The sequence below is a fragment of the Lissotriton vulgaris genome, chromosome 9 (genome assembly GCF_964263255.1).
Source record: "Lissotriton vulgaris chromosome 9, aLisVul1.2, whole genome shotgun sequence".
In the NCBI taxonomy this organism is placed as follows: domain Eukaryota; kingdom Metazoa; phylum Chordata; class Amphibia; order Caudata; family Salamandridae; genus Lissotriton; species Lissotriton vulgaris.
In genome coordinates this window covers 912779523-912805340 of record NC_141697.1, presented here as the reverse complement: position 1 = coordinate 912805340, position 25818 = coordinate 912779523, and the positions used below count along the sequence as shown (strand labels likewise).

The 25818-nt window shown below is 43.8% G+C and overlaps 1 protein-coding gene across 2 annotated transcripts in view; it reads right to left on the bottom strand.

Annotated features, from left to right (window-relative positions):
* LOC147692501 (cytochrome P450 2G1-like) overlaps positions 1-25818 on the bottom strand; it is a 591635-nt gene that overhangs the window by 328341 nt on the left and 237476 nt on the right. For both annotated transcript variants that reach the window (XM_086938711.1, XM_086938712.1), the window contains exons 4-5: positions 8866-9015; positions 7618-7778 (exon numbers count right to left, since the gene is read on the bottom strand). In XM_086938711.1, coding sequence (XP_086794837.1) covers positions 7618-7778; positions 8866-9015 — 311 coding nt within the window. The remainder of the gene's footprint in view (positions 1-7617; positions 7779-8865; positions 9016-25818) is intronic.

The window sequence follows — 25818 nt, the reverse complement described above, 5'->3', positions numbered from 1 at the left end:
AAAGTGGCAGTTCACGCTCAAAACACGCTAAGCTAATCTAGCGGTTCGAGTATGAGCATAGTCGAGCAGGAAATCACCTCAATGAAGCGGTATGAACACCTCCATGAACAGTTTGAGAGAAAAATAAACTGTGAGCAGCTTAAAAACCAGCCAAGAAGCAAGAGAGTAACATAAAAAAAAAGCATAAATGTTACCAGTTTAGACGTCTTGTGTAGAAACCCTTAGTCGGACACTTGACACTGCAAAATTGTATCCGCGGCGGCGCCTCTGAAGTCAGATGACAGGAACGTCATGCGCGGCAAAATGGCGGCCGCTCTTCAGGAATGCGAGCGCCTGTGAGGTTTGAGGCAGAAAGCATATCTCCGATGGCTAAAACAGCAGAAAAACAGCGTCGTAGAGGTCACCACATGTTCCGCTGCTGGTGTATGCTTTTTCCGGTCAGAAGGGCAAGAAGAGACGGAGAGAAACGCTCGACGGGACCAACTCGCCACGGAGCTCAAGCGCACCACGCCATACTGCAGCGGCGCGCAAGCCACGCCCCGTCGACGCTTTCCATAATTTTAAATACATGTCCAGGTTTTTTGGACAAAACGTCAATTCAGCCAGCAAAGACGAATTGAAAGGTATGCTTTCATTAAATAACTAACCTGTTTCAGTTGACATGCTGCAGCAGAGGGGAGACAAAAAGGTGAGGAGGGCAGGGGGACTCAGGGTAGAAGCTATAAATCTTGCCATAGCTAATGTTCTGTAAGCATACCATGTGCATATATTTTAGATTATCATTATTATTATTATTTTTAGAAGGCTACGTAAAAGCAAAAATGAGGACAGGCCAGACATCGAAGTAAGGCTGAAGGCTTTAGTTCTACTTTTATGTTTGGCCTGTTCTGGTTTTCGCTTCTCATCTTCTGGTCATCCTGCCTTCGTCTCGCTTGCTTACAGCCTTAATTTCATGACGTAGATTACAAGAAGCCGCCTGACCCCCTCACCCAAGTAGCTTCTACGCCTCACTCGCTACTCTGATGCTGTGCACCCCGTTTGCCTCAGGAACACAAGCAGTTTCAACTGTGACAGCTCTGTCCTCAGCGTTAATTAAGTATATCATCAGCATTCTAAGGCGGCTCCCCTATTGCTCCTATCACTCAACTGACAACGCCACACTGGGTTGCCACTATATTATATCACCAAATCTATTTCACAGACAGCATTCTTCTCATTCAAAACAGTCTTACAGCACAGAACTGTTCTTCCTTTCAGTGAGGGCAGCCCCAGGGCATGAGTCGGGGGTGCGTACAGGTACACAGCATCCACCAACTCTTTTCACAGGGTGGACGCCGTCCCCCCTTCCAGGAAGTTGGGCCCCACAGAAATATGTGAAATGTGTCGTGGTGTAAGTTTCAGACTCTGGGACACCTTCAGCAGCACCTGCACATTGTCTGCTTTTGATTCCCAGCAGCATCGTATAGGCAGCGAGGAACTTTTTTCCCCCTCCAGCTAGGCCGAAGTTAAGGGGCCATAAGGCCTTCTTTTGTTTGAATTTCCTGACTGGTGGTGGCTAGGAACCTCACTCCTAAATGTAAATGCCAAGGAGGGGAAACAAAGCCACACAGCTTGTTATCTCTATACAGGCACTTAAGAGAGGCAGCTTTTTCCTTTGTTCAGTCCCTGTATATAAGAGATGCATGCACTGTAAGAATGTCAGATGTGTTTGCCTGTCCCAGTATTTACACAAATAACTATTTCAATAGCACAATTTTATTTCTTTAATAGCTCTATGCAACCCAATGCAGGGTGTCAGAGCTCTTTACGTAACATACACATTATACATTGAGAATAAATCATGTACATGAGTAAAGCAATCTACAAGATGAGTTACATGAGACAGTGAGGGTTACAAGGTGTAGGAGTCACATGTCCTTGATACCTCACTGTGGTCTCTTAGAAGGATTACAATTTATGAACTGCAGGTAACAAAAGGGATCTCTGTGTTAAAAGCAGTAACCCATTTGCCTATCTACATAACATTTAAATCTGTCATCTGTGTGTTAGATGATGTGCTTTGCAGTCGACCCATTTACCTTCTCTACTACTTTGATTCAAATCTGGGACTTCACAAAACACAAATCTCTCCAGCAAGTACATTAACTACCAGAGTTATCTCACCATTATTACTATTCCCTGAGATTTACTGGGCACCTTCACAGCAGATGCCTTAACCCAATCAAATATTTTAAAATGTAGACTTTGCAACCAATTAACCCCTTAAGTGCTTCGAACGTTCGTCGGCTGACGGCACCACTACCTCGGGAGTGGTGCCGTCGGCCGTTGAACGTTCGAACTGCACCTGCGCAATGGAACGTCCAGCACTGGAGCTGGACGTTCCATAGCTGCTAAGGTGCTATTCATAACAGATCTACACTACCATGCTTCTCCTTGTTGCCAATTTCTTTGTGGCAGGGTTTAAATAAATACATGTATTAGTTGAGCACAGATTTTGTGCCAGGATTGCGCCACTTTTTGGCACAATCCCAACCCCAAATCTCATTTGTTAAATCTCATAATGGGCTTGAATGTACTCCTGATACACCTGATAAACATGTGTGAGATCTTAATATCTGATATCACTTCTTGTGATGTCAAGTCCAGTGAGGTCACTTCCTGTGATGTCATTTGCAAAGTCACCTGTGGTGACATCATGCACTGTGATATATTTGAATAGTGGTCCTTAAACTGGAAAGTGGTGAATAGGATAAATATAGACTAGAATCAGTACTGTATTGTGAGTGTCCAGCCGGACATCCAATTTAATAAATCAATTGATGTTATTGATTTATTAAATTGAATGTCGGGCTGGACACTATAGCACTGATTCTAGTCTATATTTATCCTAGTCACCATTGTTCTAAGGACCACTGTTCTAATATAAAACTGTCACTCAAAGTCCTTATACCTTTTGGGTTCCCTTGTTTTTTTGAAAATATCATACGCTGTGATGGCATGCATCATGATTTCACTTGCATACTGCCTAACTCGGTTAGTGCCCCTCCTTCTTTTTTTATGACTTGTGCCCTGGGTAGCCCAGTCTCCACACCTTGATGAAACTGCTTTTAGCAGACAGCACACGCAGACCAATGACACAGAGCGTTAACGGAACAGTAAAGCCTCCAATGTAAGCACTGATTAATAATAACATCTCTGCTGTAGCGCGATGGCCCTGACAGTTACGATGTAACAATACACGGGTAGATTTACAAGAAAGAGACGCATCAGTGAAGATCCATCACTTTTCCTACGCCACTTTGAGAATCCTTTGCGCCACTATGGATGCTCCGTATTTACAATACAGCGCACCATGGCGCAACAATTGAGAGATGCGTCAGAAATTCTAACGTATTGCTGGAGTTGTGTCGCAAGCACGACGCAACTCCAGCAAAGCAGGGGGATGCCTATCCCCATTGTGCTGCGTCACTCCTTACACCTGCTTCAAGCAGGCGTAAGAACTTGACGGAGTGGCATCCTAGAAGTGGTGCAGTGAAATCTTGTAGATTTCACTGCGTCACTTCTACAAGGCTTTTTGGAGTTGGAACGCCCACCCTGCATACATTATACCTGACGCAGGTTTAATGTGATGCAGGGATTTACAAAGTGACACATCTCCCTAGATGCGTCATGTTGTAAATGGGCCGCATTTTTACGCTGCTGCGCCGTCACAAAAAGTAATGCAACTGAGGCGCAAAAATGACGCAAGGGGCTTGTGTATCTGCCCCACAATGTTGCAACTGTTAGGATTCCTGAGCGCTCACAGTGCAACGCAGACACAGTTCAATGTGTTACTATACACACCTATCCTATATGATGAAGCATGGCACCGTTGGTGGCTGATGGGAATCTGTCCTTGTGGTTAGGACTTTCAATCGCTTTAGGACACTAAATAAGCTTTCTTTTGGTAGTAAGGAGATTTCTTACTCTTTCAGATTCTTTTTTACTTCTCTAGACTCGTGGATAGGTGTGTGTAGTAACTGTTCTTTATGGGGAGTGTATCCGCGCTAGGTCTTTAAACATTCCCTGAGACCCTTTTCCAATTGGTGTATTGACAGTGCAATGTGTGCCACCTCCTTGATGTTACGCAGGCAGCTCCTTGTAAGATGCCATAAACTCGACATACAGTTTGTTCGTAGTAAATTGTAAAAGAATTGGCATTCAGCCTCAAATCTCTGATGACCGGTTGGACACTGCGCTGGAACAGTTCCTTATCATCAGCCTAAATCTGCGCCGATATATTAATTATGGCTCTTGACTGAGTATATCAAATTGGGGTGGGGGGGGGGGGGTGTTATGGTCCCCTCAAAGCCAATCATCACCAGTGTGATGAGTTACCAAATCCTCGTGGTTCTTAGTAAGTTTAGTCACACCATCAACTCTTTAGTCAAAGTCAAAGGCTAGTTGGAGTAGTAACCCAATCCCAGAGCACATTCAACGGTCAGGAACATTCCATTGTGGTTTACAGGTGAAGGGGGGAAAAGGAACAAAGGATGAAGAAAAGCTACATATAGATTGATATGGTCTTGTATGAAAGACATTACAACAGACATGTTGTCCAGGCTCAAGTTCTTCTAAGTTATCCGGGACACGTTCCACGCTGTTCCTAATCTAGAACAGAGGATGGCTCTGCAGCTGAGGATGCCTCCCCAGTGAATGGAGGCAACACACGCAGTTAGGCCGGGCCCTTGCCAGCAATATGGGCCAATGAAGTCTGGGGACATGCATTGCCTTGGCACTTTGATTGATCAACGAGCATTGAATTGCATCAAGGTCAGTCCGTCCTCTTCTTACCGATACGCTGGTACAAACAGTAGAAGGACTCACAGCACACTGATGGAGTCACTAGATAGTTTTTGATCTCCTGCTATGGAAAGGAAGAGGACTGGTCCCAACATCCAACATTATTCATTAACACGGCCAATAGAAAGGGCGCATATGTGAGAATTCGCACAGCGCCGAGACGCCTTAGGGTATTCGTCGCGCTCTATAAATGTTAAAAATAAATAAATAAATATAATAGCACCAAGAAGCAAGCCTAGCTAGTCCTCCACAAAAGGTCATTTACAAGCATGGAAGGCGCACAGCACAGCAGTTATAGTACTCATTCTCACAATGACAGAAATAAAACATAAATAAAGGCAAAGATAAACTGTATTGAAGCAAAAACAACATTAGTTGTAAACGTTACTGCTTGAGATAATGCCTAACAGAGCTCCCATTCCCTTGAATGTTCAATTATAATTAATGTGGCAGAAAATATAAAGTGTATGTCAATTGTAGACAACCTTCATAAGATTCGAAGAGCTCACGCCTTCAGGCTAAGGTTAAAAAAAACTCAGTCCAATTTTCGCTAAATCAGTACTTTGCTGATTTCGATTCGGTAAACTACCATTCACGTTTCTTTTAATTTTCACCACAATTTCTTAACGATAAACAACTTGGGGCAGATTCATGTCGGACTTGCGCCACGTTTACACCGCCGTTACGTCACGCAACGGCGCGGAAACGTGGCGCATCCCTGCGACCTATTTACAACGTGACGCATCTATGCAGATGCGTCATGTTGTAAAGCCCTGCGCCACATGAAACCTGCGTCAGGTTGCATGTGGGCGTTCTGTCGCAGGGTGGGCGTTCCCTCGTAGGAAAGCCCCGTAAAACTGACGCAGTAAAATCTACAAGATTTCACTGAGTCAGTTTTACGACGCTGCTGGGTCAAATCCTTACGCCTGCTTGAAGCAGGCGTAAGGAGTGACGCACCACGTTATGTATGGGTGGCCTCTGTACATTGCAGAAGTTTCGTCGCACTTGCAACGCTAATCCAGCAATGCGCCGCCCGTACACCACAAGATGCGTCACGCATCTGGCCTTCATTGCACCATGGTGCGCCGCATCGTAAATGCGGCGCATCTGTGGTGCCGCAAGAAGGGAATTGCGTGACGCATCAGTTCTGGCGCATCCCTGCTGATTTGCAGAGATGCGCCAGAACTCATAAATCTGCCCCCTTGTCTTTCTTGGTGAAACGTCAACACCCAATTACAATCATAGCAACGTCTGTTAGTCAACTCTATGCATTTTGGGACTAATGTCCCCATTTTCAGGAAAATTAATATTTGCTTTAATAGCATAATGTACAATATAAACCAAAAAGTACCTCAGTCATTCTTAAAACATTTTCCCCCCTTCTTTGAAACGACACAGATATAACACTTCAAACTTAAACAAATGTCCTCTAATTCGGATGCTTTTCTTTGGGTTTTACTGTGCTAGAGTGGCCAATCTTTGGAAGCCATTTTACTCTGTGTTAATATCCCATCTCACAGTTCAGTTAGTTTTATTTTTAAAGTATTTTTTCCTATTAATATGTTCATATTGTTTTCACTTTTTATTAAACTAACGCTTTCTTTTTCTTTCATTGAAGTTCTTGAGTAAATCCCGTCATTTTGCACTAAAGGCCATTTCTTTCATTTAGTTGTCAGTCTCTTTACAAAACAAACATACACGTGACACTAGTGTTTGCCTCCAGTCGCTTTCAGCAGAAACTGCGTCATTCGTGAACAAATATGTTTCTTCCCAGTCGTATTCTTATTCTTTCACTCTGTTGTAGTCACTTTCCCATCTGCACATATGTGAATTTGGCGTGGTCAAGTTATTTTATGTTTTTAATTCCTTCTTAGTGCTTTCAATTTTTTTTTTTTTCGACGGAGGTAAGGTTGTTTGTTGTTTGGCTATGTATCTCAAGGTAAATAAGATGATTCCACATTTCTTTACAATACGTTGGTAAAGAGGAAAAAATGAGTAAAGTCTACGAGGACCAGGTTATGAGAGCACATGCCACAAGTTAGAGAGATTAAACAAATCAACGCAATTGTCAAATATTATTTTACACAATTACCTGATAATTTACAATGGTTGCAAATGTAATTTGGTCCAGTTTGTGTAGGTGGATGTGCTTCACCAGGGGACAAGCAGGTGTCATTTAACTTTGAAGAGCACCACATAAACGGATTAGCATGCAAAATGAGAGATCTTCAGTGTCCATTTAGAAATGTGGAAGGATGTTAAGGAACCTCAGTTTCTTCGGGAGGTCTTTCCTTATGACTATTTTAATTGTCTCTTAGTAGAGGCCTACAGGTTAGACATCTACCAAACATGGTAGTGATTCACCAAGAATCCTTGCACACCGCGTAGCACCCCACCCCTTACCACATTAAGCCTAGCTCCCCATCAGAGATCACAGTGCACCTTCTAAAGTTAGGTGTTCATCCTCAAAAAGCATTTGTAGTGCCCTGAAAAAAGAATAAAAGTCCAGTAAATTTAATTTCTGGGGAGAATATTGAAAGCATATCTATCCCAAGAAGCAATGTAACTACATCTGCCTGGACCTTCAGCACTTTACTTCCCATGCTTACCAAGAAACCAATCAATGGTTCTCCTTTGTTGGAAGGTGTATAAACATCTCTTGAATCAAAATGTAAATTATTAGAAAAATACATTTGAAAACGAAATATTACCAGTTGATCTTATGATCAATCAAGAAAAACAGCTCCTACAGTGAGGCCCTGAATTTATCCATACCTGTCCAATAAAAGAACGGATGAAAAGGAAATATTTATCAACGGCGTGCAGGATCTGCAGGAATTTCTGATCTTTGTAGTCGAAGCGCTCCCCAAACATAACAGCGCAGATGACATTGGAAACCGCACTCTGGATGAGAATCATTGGATCAAAGGCTTTTCCTATAAGAGTAACAAATTGACAAAAAGGGATCTTTTTATTCCAAGACCACCGTCACAGATCAGTTTTGAAACTGCATTCAGATTCTTCCAGAGATAGAAACCAAAATTCCCAGACTTACACCCAGCTGCAATATGTTTATTTCTGCCCGTTCTAACCTGGCAAATTGTGTTATCTCAACAGTCTTTTCCACATAGCTTTCCACTGTAAATTCCATCTATCTACATAGGGATGTGTTCAATGCTGTGTTTGACCCATGCATTATCTGAGAACGACAATGGGATTCAACTATACTTTTCTATTCTATAGGAGTTTTCCTCTTTCACAGTGGTCTGCAGTATTTTGGACTAGCTCACAAGAGTCAGCAGGACCTTATAAATGATGTGACCGATCTGTGCTTTTCATCCTTGCTTTCCATTCCACATTACAATCTACAGTAATTTAAGCATTTAATGCAGGATCAGACTGGCTCGTCTATCCCAGTTTCGAAACGGATCCCTTCTAAGCAAAAAGCGCATATATTGAACCCTCAGAGAGATTTCTTTGAGGTTTCATCTGGTCTGATATGTCTAGGACTCCCTTCGTGCAAATTGCAATTGTTTAATACAGCGTTTATCATGTTGGACACTGGTATAGGTCACAGTTCTTGCAGAGGAAGGATTACCTTTGTTTGTTTCACTAGCCACATCATATAGCATTACATTATAAAATTATTGTCTGTGACATGTTATTCTGTTTTCCCATGGTATTGCTGCCAAATATTTCTTAGCTTTTGAAGGGATCTACCATGTCTGTGTATTTAGAGGTCCCCTCCCATCGCCCTCTAGCACCCATGGGGTTAACTTCTACTTTTGAGTCTTGTCTGAATTTATTGTTACATCGTACACCAATCTGAGACACATCACCTATACCTTTGATCTATTCTATAAAGTTCCCTAATTAGTTATGTGTCCACTTTCTTGATTATAACAATAAAAGATCCAAGCACTACGTATTTGGATGGTATCTGGGTTCTGCCCACATGCATCCTTTTATATTCGTATGTACCAAGCTTGTAAATATTTTCCACATTTTATTTTGGACAATTACCATCTGTGTCTTTTATATACTTGATAAGGTGGCGCGCCTCCTCCTGCACCCTCTCCTCCATGGATCTCTTCCCCATCCCGAAGTTGCGCAGTGTACTGACGGCAAATCTACGCATTGTCTGCCATTCTACTCCATTGTTGTTAGTGATGCCTGCAAAAAAAAGGTCGGGACTTAGTAAACTCTTGTCAGGCAACATCCCGCTGAGTTCTTTAGAAGGCATGTGTTTCAACCACTTAAGGAAATCTACAGCTAGGTCACCATTACTGATTCATTGTCAGACTATGGGCTTCCTTAGAGTTGGATTGCCATGTATACCTTTTGTCACTTAGCTACAATCTAACCAGTCCAATGTGGTCCTGGAGTTTTAAAAAAGACCTGAGGTGCTAAATCACTGTTTCACGTGTTCCGTTGATTTCAGCAGTGGGCTTCCAATGCCATGTAAAAATAGTTTTCTTGCCTGGGAATGGCATGCTTGAAAGGCAAGGCCAGAAAAATGGTCAATGTCCATGTGTGTGGGGGAAAAAACTGTGTGTCAGGAATATTGCCCTGAACACTAAAAAAAACAAAAAAAACTTTGGGGGTCTGTATTTGAAAATGTAGAAAAATGTGAGTTGGTTTATCATGACGCTCGGTGTGGTGGCAGGCATTGAAGTGTAACCGTAAGTAACTGAAAGTGATCTTGCAGTTTTACTCAAAGCAGCATCATTCAGAATTCCCTGCCTAACAGGGGAATATACACTGGGTAGGTGGCCTTAGAGCTGGTACACGTGGGCTTTAACAGCTTATCAACTCACATGCCAAAGTTAAAATGTTCCTCTGAATTCTTCAATCATTTAATTGTTTAGGATTATGGGTAAATACAGGATTCAGGAAATTAGATTGTTACCACCCATATCTACCATTGTGGAGCAAGTCATAATAATAAGAATCCTTCACATGTGCATTCCCTTGCATCATTGGCACTGTTCGAGGTGGTGTCTGTGTTTCTGTGCATTGTGGGAACTGTTGTTGAGTCCCAGGGCAAACAGAGAATACTGGGCTGCAATTATGATAATTGGGGCTATTTCCATCTGGTGCCCTGGGCTGCTTTACTAATGTACCAACTTCAGAGTATCAGCTTCAGATTTTAGCACTTGACCATCAGCGTAGTCAAGCAAAGCTTCCCAACGTTTACAGTGGGAGTTGGTGTGTGTCAGACACTGAGAACTTAGCAACACAGATAATAACAATAAATCAATGTCCATCCAGTGCTTTTACTTTCAAAAAGTGCTTTAATTTTTTTTTAAAAAAAGACAAGTGAATCAATCTGTTCACACAGCTCAATACTACACAAAAATATGCAACTGCGTTTAAGGAAATCCTATGGAAAAAAAATATGAGCTTCACAATATAATACACTCCATACAAACACAAACCGACTTCCTATTGTGTTTGGTACAAGGGCGTTCACAATATCTACATCCTACTGTAGGTTTAAAAAAAAAAATTCTCAGTGTACTAACTGCAGCCTTGAAGAACAGCTATTACAAGGTCAGTGGTGGGGAAATTGTAGGAAATGATCATCTTTGGGTGGTGGATCCACAAATGTTTGCTCTATTTATTTAGATCCACAAATGTTTTCCCTATCTGTTTTTGCCGGCTTTAGAACTCTGTGCATTTTTACCCTGCTACCCAGCAATACAGTGCTTGTGCTCAGTCCTAATTTGCATATTTAACTTACCTCTATATTCCTATGACTACTGGACTGCAGCACCTACTTGTCTAGGTCTGAAGCCATGGTTGCACTGCCACTAGAATGGCAGTGCAAACATGGATTCAGGCTTTCCACTGTAGCCTGACTGTAGCTGTTGTCTTCCTGCCACTGTAGTGTAAAAACCGCAGTTTGACCTGTCAAAATAAACCCCTGGCAGATAAAAGCCTTCTGTTTAAATACTAAGGGTTCCATTAGGATAGCGGGCGGATCGCCCCCGCCAGGCCGGCGGTAGCCACCACTGGCCTGGCGGGGGCGATCAACCCGCCATCCCTGCAGAAATTACCCCCTGCCATATTTGAACTGTCCGCCACTTTTCCGCCCCGGTCGCAAGGGGGGCGGAAAATGCTGCAATATGGTGGTGGTGTCTGTGTGACACCGCCAGCCATATTACAATGTGCTGTTTTGGATATTCTTCAACCACAGGGTAACCAAAGGTGGTTACCCTGTGGTTGAAGAATATCCAAATAAGAACTTTAATTTCTGAAGAAACTATGGAAATAGGAAAATAAACAGAAGAAAAGAAATCTAAACTACTGGAGAGTTTTGATTAATATGAACACTTATATTCGCAATTGGTGGTCAGGTTTGTAAATTGGTACTTTCTTTCGGTTAAAGCTTGCGAGCCACGTGAACTTCCCGGTTAGTCATCAGCCCTGGCTTTTGTTGGTGAGTACTTGCATACATGTGACCCTTCTTCAAAGTTGGTCATGTGTCACTGGAAGCAGATGTGGCCAAGGGCAGACAAAACGTCATGTTCCAGCAACTGTAGGTATCCTTGCAGGGGTCTTGATCCAGCTTTGGTCCCAACCTGGAGGGAGGGGAGCTGGCAAATAAATACTCGAGAGCTGAAGCTCAGGTATTTTCATAGGCATCCTGATGTGTGACTCTTACCCCCAGATTCATCAAGAACACATTTTGCGATTCCTTAATAGCGAAAAATACCGATTCGCTATTAAGGAATAGCAAAATGCTATTCATCAAGAAATCACTTCAAAAATAGCGATTTCTAATAATTCCTTAATTGCGACTCGCAAATTGCGAGTCACAATTAACACCTTGCCTGCGGCGCCGATTCTCCCCCGGTGCTGAACATTCCATTCGCGGGTGTGGTCGTGACAGAACCATTCCGTCATCCACACAGCCCAACCGTGAGGCATGACGGAATGGTTCCGTCACAAGCATCGAAGGGGTTAAGGAATATCTCCCCATTCATTCCTATGGGCCTTGAGGCCCATAGGAATGAATGGGAAGACATTCTCAATTTGCTAATCGCAATTAGCGATTCGCAAATTGAGATTGTGATTTCAAGGGTGCAGGGGTGTCCAAAGGACACCCTGTTGCAGCCCTGAAATTGATGTGTGCACATATGCTGCACACACACATGCCCTTAGGGCATGTGTGTGCGCAACATGAAACTTTGAAAAATGCACTTTAGTGCATTTTTCAAAGTTTTTGCTATTTACCACGTAGTTAGACTTCGCGGTAAATAGCGGCCCCAGATTGCGAATTCACAATTTTTAAATGGTTCATGAATTGCATTTAAGGAATCTCAAATTGAGATTCCTTAAATGCAATTAATCGCAATTTAGCGATTTCTAGATTTGCGATTTTTGCATTTGGGATGATGAATCCCAAATGCAAAAATAGCGCTCGCAAAGGGCCAGATTCTCAGAATCTGGCCCTTTGCGAGCCGATTTCGGCTTGATGAATCTACCTGTTAGTCATGCTCTTGAGCATTACTGGCAGTAAGAGCAGGGCTAATGCTCAGTCATTTTTCTAAGTTTGACCAATCATTTTTGCGTCATGTGCCTATTTTGGGGAGAGCCTCCAATCAGAGATATAGAATGCTATTCCCTTGAATGCGTTCTGCAAATGGTCTTGGTCAGATCTTGATTTGGTTTATTTCACTCAGACAGATCCAGCCATAGTCTTTGTTACTCCTAAGCAATCAGTAATCATTGGTGGATCTGAGAGTGCCACAACAGGGTGCTGGAGGCCAATCCTGAAAGGGAAGGATTTGGTAACACCATCTCCCTCCTATTGAAATTGGACTACAGTGACACTTTTGGCGGAAAGGGCAAGAAGGATCCAAGGCCTGCTTCCAAATAAGGAGAGCATATACTACCCCCCACCCAAAGAATTCTGAAGTTCGGCTACAGGAGATCTCTGGGGAAATGTTCAGAAGCGTTCCAGGAACTGCTCTCAGAAAAGATGAAGAACAAGGACAACCTCACTTCAGCCCTTTATTTTAAGCTGCCCATCCACTCAAGGAAATGCCAAGATAGATTCCTTTGGCCGGATAGTAGATGCCCTCTGTCATAAATCAATACAATAAGCACTGCTAGTCTGTCTTAGCCCTGCAAGAGAACAGTAGTCACTTTAGGTTTCCCTTCAGGCCTCATTGCATTACTCTGGGGTCTCATTTAATTTAACAGGGGGATACATGATAGTCGTATTCACTGAAGCACAAAAATCACAAAGCCTGCAGTGACATTTGGCGACTTTGTCAACAGTCCAAACGAGGGCACACAACACACTCTCCAGAAGCATGTAGGGAGCATTTCTGCCCTAACACTCATCCCGTTGCAAAACAGGATTGTTCTAATGAGAAGTACGGATCATCTGACCAGCTCCTTTACTCTTTGCCATGCCTTTTAAAAAAACTGCACTTACGCCATTTGCTTCAGGCCATATTTAGATTCGGGTTTAAGAATGATACCTTTTGCCATTTCTACTTGTACAAGCTTTGTAGAAGGAATATGGGCATAGGGATGCAAAAGTGTAGTACATGTTTCAAGTTTCAAGTTCTTCAAGTTTTATTTATTTATGATTTTGGAACTCAGAAGAGATCCACATCTAAGTACATGGCTTTATGACTGGTTTAGCGTGCAGCATCATACTTCAGGGATTTCGTTTCTCTTCTCCACAGCATTTCTTCAAGGAGATCAGTGTTTTCATTGTTCAACACAGGTAGAAAGTAAGTTATGCCTTCATAGCAAGTATTCCAAAGACTGACAAACATTATCATGTCATATCTCCTTGCACATATGTGCTGTTGCCTGATCAGCAAATTGGCTCCTGTGGTATGTTGTAACAATATAGTAGCTTGCATACAAATAGATATTCCACTGTCACATTACAAAGATGTATTGCATGAGGTATAGTGTTGTATGAAGAAAATAAACATGACTAATGTGTGGGTAGCACAGCTGAGAGCACTAATTTAAAAGACATTTGAATATTTTCTAACATATGTTGCAGAGTCATTTTACAATGACCTTAATATATCAACCAAAATCTTGTGTAGCTATATCTGGACGACACAATGCTTTATTTCAGGTCACCAGAGTACTCTGCCCCGATTCTTTTGCACGTATTTTCCGAATATGGAGAGGTTTTGAGACTATTTGTCAATCATACTAAGTCCAAAGAGTACACAATGGGAGGACTTTGAGGCCAAGTGCTAGACTCACTGCAGAGAATTTATGTTTGATGGGTACTGACCTACTTTAGATATCTTGGGATTTGACTCACGTTGAACAAGGCGGAGAGTCACAATTTGAATATTGTCAGGGTAACAGATGGTCTTTGCTCTTTGGTTGGTTTCTAGACCACATTGCGATTGTCAGTCATTGGAAGGGTGGCTCTAGCCAAAATGGTTTTCCTTCTGCGCTGCGTGTATGTGCTTTAGGGAGCTATGAAGTATTTGCTGCTGCAAAAAGAGTTTATGGCCTTGGATCAACTATTGGTGGAAATGATTGGGTCTTTCAAGAGAAGCAGGGGTAAACTTGCCACGCTGAAGCATGAAAGGGAGAAGGGTAGATTTAATGTTCCAGACTTGGAATTAATTTTACATAGCTGTGCACGTACAACATACTGTACATTGGATGGAGGGTGAGAACTGGGAGAAGAGACTTTTGGACAGCAGATGTGGGGAACAGCCACTACCAAAGTTACTATAGAGAGGCAGTGGAGTGCTTACACACCTTCCTTATATTGTTTGAAAGACTTGTATACTATGGGACATGTAGTGTCTTGCTTACAATAATGACAGACACGTACTGATGTTTATCAGGAGCTTTATTCCTTGCTTCCTTTCTCATCCCTGTCCCTACTCTATCTGACCCCTTCCTGCCGTTACTCCTCCTCTTCCTCTGGCCCCCTAGCTCCACCCACGCCCAACTACTAGACTACACATTCTTACATCTCCCCCTTTGTTAACAAATGAAACAAACTGACTTGATCATAGTTCTTCTATCAGTCGTACAGGTCGTTGAATGTTTTGTCGAGGTCGGAGGTCCTCACCTCCACCTTCAGAAACAGCTTCTGCTTGAGTTTCAGGTCTCTGCACTGCAGCTGCACGATCGGGCCTCTCAGTATTCTGCTGTTCAATTGTCTTGTTGAGAGCCTCTTTTGTAGCTGGAGTACACCGTTGGAAATGCGATACATTTCTGGTGATCTGTTTGTTCTCGGACTCTGCAGTCACCATCGTACCTTTCTGTTGAGTGATCATCAATAGTTCAGCTCTGAACTTGCAGTCCGTCTTTCTCTGCTGTTCCTGCTTGACCACTACACAGTGTCCCTCATGAAGGGATGGAGATTTGGCTCTTCTCCGAGCATCAGCCTAGGAATTCATTTTGTTCTTGCCTGCCTGATCAGACACCACTACCTCCTGATGGGCACGTACGGGTGACACTGGTCGCAGGGCTCCTTCCCAGATAGGGATCCGCGTTCTGATTGGTCGCCCTAACATAAGTGTGGCAGGACACTTTCCTGTGGTGGCATGGGGTGTCGTTCGATACGCTCTCAGGACCTCATTGAGAGCCACTTGAAAGTCCTTTTTTGTCTACAGTGGCTGGTTGAAAAGTCTTTTTTAAAGTTGCCATAAACCTCTCTATGGTGCCATTGGCCTGAGGCCATAGAGGGGTGACTTTTTGATGCCTAAAGTTGAGGTGCTTCGCAAACTCCCCAAACTCATGCCCGGTAAAAGGAGGGCCATTGTCTGTCTTGAGGTCCTTAGGCACACCCCAGGCAGCAAACACTTCATCCAATACAGCTATGGTGCTAGCGGCACTGGTGGATGCTACAAACTGTGCAATCGGAAATCTCAAATATTCATCCATTATTGCCAGGACATATTTGCCTGACTGAAGGGGTCCATAAAAGTCCATGGCTAGATCCTGCCATACCCCACTGGGTAATTTGGTCATTTGTAGAGGAGCTGGAGGATTTCCGTGGCTGACCAGTTGGCACTGGGGGCAGTCTTTTAGTGTAAGCTCCACCATTGGATCAAGCATTGGAAACCACACTCGCTCTCTGAGTGCTCTTTTTGTTGCGACCACTCCACGGTGACCTTCGTGGGCCAAATTGATAACACCCTGCCGCATCTGTCTCGGGATGACAATCCGTTGATCTCTCAGTAAGAGCCCTTCTGAGGTAGCAGATAGTTCTTCACTTACATACCTGAAAGCCTGCATCTCTTGGCGAATCTGAGGGTCTTGCCCTTCCTCCTCGCTGTCATGTCTCCACCTATTGGTCCGCAATCGACGCGTTACCTTTTGAAGGATGTCATCTTGCCTGGTGGCCTCACATATTGCTTCTAATGGAACCGCCGGTGGCCTGGTGTGGTCCACTACGAAATGGATGTACTCTTCCGCTAACGATGGACTTGAGGCCTGAGATGCTTGAGGGTGCCTCGACATGTAATCAGCAGGATTTGCTGATTTTCCCGGCTTGTGTATTATTGTATAGGTATATTCCTGCAGACGCAAACCCCAGCGCTCAATTCGAGGTGGCATCTTGGCTCTGGGATTTCCAAAGATGGTGACAAGCGCCTGATGATCAGTCACCATGGTAAAATGCTTGCCATGAATAAAAACATGGAAGTGCTCACATGCCAATACAACTGCAAGACTTTCTTTTTCGGGTTGGGAATACGCCTTTTCCGTGTCCGATAAACTGCGGCTGGCATAAGCCACAATATGTCTCTGGTCTGTCACATTGTCAAACTGAGCCAGTATTGCACCCAGTCACACCGGGCTGGCATCAACAGTTATTTCTGTGTGTCTTTTGGGGCTGAAATATGCCAGGTTATCCGCTGACTCAACAGCTCGTTTGATTTCTTGAAACGCCCGCTCACACTGGGGGGTCCAGAAGAATGGCTGTCCTTGTTTTGTAAGAGCCCGTAGCGGGTGACTTATGGTGGCATAATCCTTTATGTATCTGGCGCAGTAACTCGCCATGCCCAGAAAAGATCGAATGTCACTCACGTCTTGAGGACTCTTGGTATCATTTAGTGCTATCACTTTCTCGGGATCGGGCTTCATCCCGGCTCTAGAGAATACATGTCCAAAGAATTTGAGAGTAGATTGATGGAACTCGCATTGAGGTTCCGTGACGGTTCCGTGACGACTTGAACCCGTGTTTTCAAGTTCGACGGAAATACCTAATATTGGTATCAGTGAACCGCAAATGATCTATTTAGTATATCCTAGTGTTTTCGCTACGCTACGAGCAAGAGCACTCCTTCCATTGACATATTTCTGATATACCCATGGCATCCATCTTAGATCATGGCCGCCATTTTGTGTTTCCTTGCCCTCACATATGCAATAGCCTCTGATCACTTCATTCACTCCACTTTGATTAAGGACACGTAGCCTTAGCCGGAGATTCACCTCTTACATGACGAGTGCACCTTAAACCAGATCACGCTGTAGCTGCATGACTCGACAAAGGCTGCCTCCTCTGCCCGAGGCCAGTCCTGCCAAACTGGTCTTCGTGTCCATTGTACCTGATCATGATTAGGCGGCCGAAGCCGGTAGCCTTGCCCATTTACAACCCATAAGCACCCCTTATCCCGCTTTCCTATCTTCCACACCTGGCACTGTTTCTTTCTTTCTGAATCTTTATTAGGGGGAGGTAACGAACTTTACGATGAGGCGGTCCGGGTCCTGAATGCAATATTGACAAGGAATTGTGACAAACTAGTGGGAACCCCTCTTTTCGCAATGTTTGGCCTCAGATATTATCGACGGTTCCTGTGTAACGCCAAATATTTATTGTTTCAGACACAAAGGTTTTGGGAATGTATTACATGTAAAGAATTTGCCCCTAGCATAAAAAACAGTATATAAGGAGCAACCCTCTTTGTACAAATCAAACAGGCTCCTAGTCTCTGCCCGTGTGTAGATTCTGTGACTTCTGTGTCCCTGCAGTAATAAACCTTTGGTCTTTGACGCCACCATCGAGAAGCCCGTGTTTCTGTTCATTTGTGCACCAAGGCAGGTGGAACTCCGGGGTCTTTGGGTGTTGTACCCTGACACCTCTGGACGGAACCAAAAAGTCCAGAACTCCAATTGGCGCCCAACGTGGGGCGACGTCATTCGGTACCGGTCCAAAAGCCTGAAGAGTTCGAGAAGCTTCGTGTGAAGATTCCTGAGGGAGGCGCCCCACTTCATCGATCCCGGCATATCGCAAAAGTGGCCCGAAGTTCTCTTCCACGAGGGTTTCCCGTTCAGGACGGCTGCAGTGGGCCGTTGCCTTGACCGTCGCCCTGTCTTGGACCCGAAGTGGTGCAGTCCTTAGTACGGCGAAACGTGACGGGTTTCTCCTTGGTGACGTCTTCAGTGACTCAGTTAAGTATTTAGTGATAGCTAGCTGGTTACTTTGTGAGGATTGTTAAAAATCCTTGATCGGTTCTTGGTTTGGTTTGGTTTTGTCAGATTATCACTGGTTGTTCTAGATACGATAATCTATTTGGTTTAGTTTTGGGTATCGATACATCAGTTCGTTTTTGGTAGGCCTAAGTTCTTGGTTCGAGTGCACATATTTGTTCCGTGTTTGTTTGTTTTTGTGTTCTGGACTGAAAATGGTAAGTCGGAAAATGTTGTCTTGTTTTAGTTGCAACAGTGACTCGCGATTGGAGGACTCTTGTCTGGTTCCTCCGATTGGGACTCCCCTATATGATTTATATTGCAAATATGGCGTGGGTCCTATAACTTATAATGAGATATGGGTCCGCTATTGTAAGAAGGATGGTGTCCTTAGTTGGCCACTGCATGGTAGTTTTGAACCAGAGATTCTCGACAACTTAGAAGCGAAATTATTCAAGAAGAAAGCCCGGCCGGCAATGTTTGATTCCTTCCGTTATTGGCGGAAAGAATCCAAACAGAGAGAAATGAGAAGGTTGAAGAAAGAGCAGAAAGAACAAGAAGAGTTAACTCTAGAGCAAGCGACTAAACAGTTGCAGGCTAACGAGTGTGAGAAGGCCATAGATGTAGCCATTAGAGAGCATAACCTAGCGATTGACAAGTGCTATCCTGCCTTGCCATCGAAAATGGCTAAGATACTGGAGGACTCCGAAAACGATCCTTTGCTATCTTATCTATTACGGTCACCTCCACCGTATGCACAAGGTGCTACGGCTCCGCCTGTCCCGAATGTTCAATTACCGGTTGCTGGACAACCTGGTGCTCCTGCTCTTATCCCTCAGAATCAAGTTCCTGTACCTCCTGTGATGAATGTAAATGTTCCTACAGCTCCTCCTCTTCCTACACTGCCAGCCCCTATACCTACCTCTGTACCTACTGCTCCAGAAACTATTTTCCTCGATACTCCTACTGCTTCCTCATCTATTCCTACCTCCACTGCATTCTCTATGTCTGCGAGTGTGCTAACTCCACTTTCTGTTCGTCGAAGAATCACTGATTCTGTTACTAATATGCTGTCTCCTATATATAAAACTTTGATTAAGACTCCTACTCCTGACTCTGTACAGAGACGGAGTCAGCTTCCGAGTACTGAGGAACGGGGAGTTTTAGATTCCACGGCTCTCAGATGGATTTCGAAGGGTAGAAGATATAGTACGAGAGATGTGTTAGACACATTTATGCAGTGGGGAGAACCAACACAACGATACGTCTTTGATGAGATGTGCTCGTTGTTACGTGAAGAGATAGAAGAAGACGATGTCGAATCAGATTTGGAAGATTTAATTAGGGTTCAAAAGGAATTTGCTGCTGGAATGATAGTGGGTGAGAATATAAAGCAAGCGATGGAACTCATTTTAAGTTTTAGGAATGATCCATCTCTTCGTTCACCGAGAGATTTAGAGAAAGGTAAAATGAAGCTAAGTCGCCAATATCCGATGAGGGAGGTTCCTCCGATTTGGCGCGAAGCTATCCAAGCTGATGCGGTTGCTGGTATTGCGGCTGCTCCAGCACAGTTCCAACGAGTGTGGATACACATTCCATGGAAGCGAGCAGAAGTGTTAGCAGTGAAACAGGCCTTGCCAGATCCGCGTAAGAATCCAGCCGGATATTACAAGGAATTAACACAGACAGTTGAGGCTTGTATAATGAACTTAGCCGACATTGATATGTTGTTTGGTAATGTAGTTCCGCAACCAGTGTGGGCTAAGATTCGTAGAGAGGATCATCAGGCTGCTTTAGGTGGTGATTGGGCAGCTATCACTGCAGCAGATAATCAACAAATAGGTGGTGCGAAACCCGAACCTTTGATTGCTAATCTGCCAGGTAGAATAATTGATCTAATGAAGACTCTGATGCCAGCATTGCGTGTTAATTGGGACAAGTTGTCAGCATGTAGGCAAAAGAAAGACGAAAGTGTCTCGGACTTCTTCACGAGGTTCGAAGAGACTTTTGTAGATCATAGTGGTCAGGATATGAGCACAGAAGGAGGGCAAAGACTGTTTGTAGATAAATTTGTGCATAATTTGTTACCTGAATTATGCAATAAATTAAAAGACTCAGAAAGTGCGTGGGCTGTATCTACGACAGCGCAAATACTTGCGACTGCACAGTACTACGAAAATAGGGATAAAGAGGAAAAGGAGAAATCAGAAAAGAAAACGAAAGATTTAAAAACTAAAGTTCTTTTGCAACAGGCGTATCCGCCTCGCGCGAATCAGGCTAATACGCAGCAAAACTCATACCAAAGGACAGATTATAGTACATCAAGACCTCAATATCAATGGAATCAGTGTGCGTACTGCAAGAAAGAGGGTCACTATAAAAATGAATGTCCGATCTTAGCGCAAAATAATGCAGCAGCAGCTCAGAGAGGTCGTGGTGGTTTTGTGCAGAATTCTAGAGGACGAGGACGAGGTGCTATGCCTCCACAAACGAATGATCGTCCCTCCAATCACTTTGATCAGCGAAATGGACAATCTGTTCAGCAAAATAGATCTCAACAATATCTTGTTGAAGATTATTGTGAAGTAGATGAGGGTTTTCAGCAAAATGGATACTAGGACAGCCATGGACAGAGAGAGGGAGTAGTATCAGTTCCAGTGGATCAGAGTGGGCCTTATGTCGCAGTAGCAACATCAGGTGTAGTCGAACCGTTTCTGTTGGATACTGGTGCCGCAAAAAGTTCTATCATTCATGCGAAACTCCCTGGCGCACCTTTGTCTGGCTCAACAAATGTTTCCGTAGGTTTTTCAGGCGCCCCTGTTTACAACCCGATATCTGGTCCTTTGTCTATTTCTGTTGGACCGTGCCAATTGAAAGCACCCCTGATTTTGACGACAGGTTGTAATGAAAATCTGCTTGGTTTAGATTTGTTAAAAAGACTATATGCGACATTGTACTGTTCTCCGGAAGGAGTACAGCTTACATTGGGTAAAAATATCACCTCTCCGATGTACTTGTCAATGTCCCTCCGGAGCTACGTTCACTCCCTGATTCTCTTTGGGCGACTGGTCCTAATGATGTAGGTCTCCTAGAAATTCCACCGTATGTAGTAACTTTGAAAGCAAATGTGAAATTTCCAAGAATTCCCCAGTATAAAATATCGAGTGAAGGTGAACGTGCACTTTTATTGATTGTGCAAGACTTGATTAAGAAGGGTGTAGTTGAAGAAACTAGAGGAAATGTCTGTAACAGTCCTGTATTACCGATTCTGAAGTGAACTGACCCTACAAAACCTCCAGTTTATAGGTTTGTCATAGACCTTAGAGAAGTTAATAAGATTGTAATTCCGCAGTTTTCTGTAGTGCCAGACATTACTGCCTTGTTAACATTGATTCCTGCCACAGCCACATGGTTCTCAGTTATTGACCTAAAGAATGCCTTTTTCAGCATTCCGATAGCCGAAGAAAGTAGGGATATTTTCGGCTTCTGTTTAGGAGGTCGCAGTTTCAGATTTAAACGCGCTCCACAAGGCTATTGTGAAAGTCCATCAATTTACAGTCAAGCTTTAAAAAGTCAGCTAGATTCTTTTGTCCTTCCTCCAGGTTCTGCCCTAGTACAGTACGTAGACGATCTTTTAGTGGCCGCCGATGACAAGGAAACTTGCAAAGCAGCTACAATTTCCCTATTGCATCATTTGTCTAATTTGAATCATAAGGTGTCTCCTTCCAAGATGCAATACTGCTGCCAAGAAGTAACCTACCTAGGTCATCTCTTGTCAAAGGAGGGAAGGAAGTTGACCCCAGAAAGAATAAAAGTCATTACACAGATGAGTGTTCCACGCACACAGAGAGAAGTACGTGCCTTCCTAGGTATTACCTCTTACTGTAGGCAGTGGATCCCAAATTTTTCTCTTTTAGCGAAACCATTGGTAGCTTTGACTGGGAAAAATGTTCCGAGTCCGGTGCCATGGTCTGATGAATGTCAAGAGAGTTTTACTGAATTACGAAAAGCATTGTGTTCAGCTCCTGTATTGGGTACACCTGATTACAGCAAGCCATTCACGCTCTACGTTCACGAAAGAGAAGGTTGTGCGTTGAGTGTTCTGACGCAGAAATTTGGTGATAAACAACGCCCTTGTGCGTATTTTTCATCAACATTAGATCCGGTAGCTAGAGCGTTACCTAGTTGTTTGAGAGCTACAGCGGCAGCTGCAGCTTCCATTCGACAATCTGCTGGTTTAGTAATGAACAATATGCTAGTGGTCATGGTTCCTCATGCAGTGGATACACTCATGAACCGAACGAAGACACAACACCTTACTAGTGCGAGATTATCTGGTTACGAGCTGAAATTACTAGCGAGTCATATTCAGATCAAAAGATGCAATGTATTGAATCCAGCAACATTGTTGCCGACTGATCAAGAGTCGAGTGATTCCGAGCCACATGACTGCTATTTCAAAACGGAGGAAGAGACAAAAGGACGTATCGATCTGAAAGATACTCCCCTATCCGACCCAGATGGTACGCTGTATGTGGACGGGTCATGTTTTAAATTGGAGAATGGTGATGTGACTGCTGCCTACGCGGTAACGACTTTGAAGACGATTGTAGAGACTGCAAGAGTGAGTCAGAATTCTGCCCAAGCTGCAGAATTAATAGCTCTAACGAGAGCGTGTGTTTTAGCTGAGGGAAAAAGAGTGAATGTGTTTACAGATAGTCAGTACGCATTTGGCGTGGCCCATAGTTTTGGCCGGTTGTGGAGAGAAAGGGGTTTCATTACGTCCCATGGGACTAAGATCCAACATGGTCAGCTAGTTAACGACTTGTTGGAATCTCTAACCTTGCCGACTGAAGTTGCGATTGTGAAGTGCAGTGCTCATAAAGCAATCACGGATGATGTTGGTCGTGGGAATGCCTTTGCTGATGAAACTGCTAAACAGACAGCTAGAGACACGATGAGTAGAATGTATGTTGCTACGTCTGCAAGATGGATTGCTGAGTCTGGAATGTGTGAGGACACTATGGAAAGTGTGAAAGAGATTCAGAAAGAAGCGACTGAGGAAGAGAAACGTGTATGGAGAGAAAGTACGGGCAAGTTGGACTCGAATGGATGTTGGATTGATTTGACAGAACAGCAGCGTTGGATGTTGCCTGATGCATATGTGCTTGCAGTAGTGACGATGGCGCATGGAGTAGCGCATATAAGTTCTAAAGGGATATGTAAGATGTTGGCTCCGGTCTGGAAGAATGAGGGAATCAGTAAGTGTGCAGAGAGAGTGGTGAAAAATTGTATGGTGTGCTTGATGCATAATCCTGGCAAGGGAACTCCAACTCCAGCTGGTCATTTCGCTCCTCCTTCCTGTCCCTTTGAAGTGATTCAGTTAGACTTCATTCACATGGAACGCTGCAACAATTTAAAGTACGTCCTGGTGGTAGTTTGTGCTTTTTCCAGGTGGATAGAAGCATACCCACTAAAAGACAACACTGCCCTATCGACTGCCAAAATTCTTCTCAAGGAATTTTTCCCTAGGTATGGAATGCCACGGATTGTATGGTCAGATAACGGAAGTGAGTTTATAGGGAAAGTTATGCAGAGTGTGTGTGCCGGCCTAGGATTGAAACAAAAATTCCATAGTGCAAACCATCCCCAATCTGCTGGTTTAGTCGAGGGTTACAATGGCACTCTCAAGCTTAAGATAGCCAAAATACAAGCATCCACAGGTTTAGCTTGGCCAGACGCACTTCCTTTGGCCTTGTTATCAACGAGAGCAACAGTGCATTCTAGAATAGGGCTTTCTCCATACGAGATTGTGTTTGGCCGCCCGGCAAATATCTGGGGTGTGCCAAGGCCTAAGCAATTTTGCTCCATTGAATATCCTATGTTGATAGACTACCTTTACGACTTGACTGCTAAATTGAGTCTTATTCATCAACAGGTCTTCGATGCTTTGCCAAAACCTCCGGAGAGTCCAGGGCATCAGCTGAAACCCGGCGACCACGTGGTGGTCAGAAACTTCGCGAGGACAAAGAATCTTCAGCCTCGCTACATCGGCCCCTTCCAGGTCCTGCTGGCAACGAGGACAGCCGTACGTGTCGCTGGCCGTAAACACTGGATTCACGCTTCTCACGTAAAGCGTGTTCCGTTGCCACTGCCTTACGACGACTGGGTGAAGAAGGGAATTGGTGCCTCCGAATCTGAAATCACTCCGAAATTTATCCCTTTCAGCGATGCCGATTTGATTACTGACACTTTGAAACTTGACTCTCCTCCTGAAAAGACTCCTTTGAACACTGAACATTTGTCTCCAGCATCAAAAGAAACTTTGTTATCTGCGAACTTAAACTCTGCAACAGCTGCTAGTAATACACTATTTTCCGATCAGACAGTACCAGCGAAGCAGAGATACAACCTTAGAAGCCATAAAAAGGACAAATAAAGCAGGCAACTGCATATTGTGATTTTGATATATTGAACTTTTGCCCTCAGCCAGGAAGTTTGCTATTGTTTATTGTTTATTTTTTTAAAATTGCCTTGCCGTCTGGGTAGCCGTAGGGTCGTGGCTGTGTGCCTAGTTTGAATTTGCAGGGGTCTGACACAAGGTCGATCTTTCTGTTGGTTCTGGGAACTCCCAGGGCTGATAGAGGCATTTTCATCTACGTACACATCATCAGTGGTCGCGAGCGGATTGTAGAAGATGGAGCTTCCTGCGCTGCAACGAGAAAATGTGATTTATGTTCGCAGAAACAGACTTAATAGAATTCTTCACAGCAAATGTTTTCTGATGCAATGTGCCGTTACATTTTTGATTGTTTTAGCAACATTGGTGGGTGGAATCGTCTTTAGCATAAATTTGATTTTTGTGCCAGTTTCTACAGTACCTCCCCTTGATCCTGCTATTTCTACTGTTTCTTCTATACACTCCTTTCACTCATTTCCGGAACATGAGCAAGCCAGACGCTCAGAATTTATCAACAACACTTTTGTACAGCTCTTGCACCAACACCAACTGGTAGTTAACACTACAGACTGCTGGGTGTGTGGTTTGATACCCCACACTATGGATAAAGGTATTCCTTATCTGGTTTTGCCTTACAGCTATAATGGATCATTTCAGGCCTTCCAAACCATCTTTGCTTATGCCCTTGAGACCTACCCTCCACGTCCACCGCGTTCCACTAAATATAACTCTGCCAACAAAGCTTTAGTCCAGGGAATTATTGACATGGTCAAGGACGTCAATAATACTCCATCATACCCTAGAGACGAATTACGAGTATATTTAAGTTGGAATACTTCAGAGTATCGCCTTAGTTTAGGAGAAAGCAAGCGTAAAAGCTCAACTCCAATCTGGGTCGTACCTCACCGAGGTCAGGTCTGTTTGCAAGGTAATGGGAGAAATCCGAGAGCTCAGCTAGGGAGGAGTGAGTGCGTAGAGACTTATGTGTTTCCGGCTAACTCTTCCCCTGCCTTTCTTACTGCTAGGGGTACTTATTTCATTTGTCGAGACAGAGCTTATACATGGTTGCCTGCCGACTTCTCAGG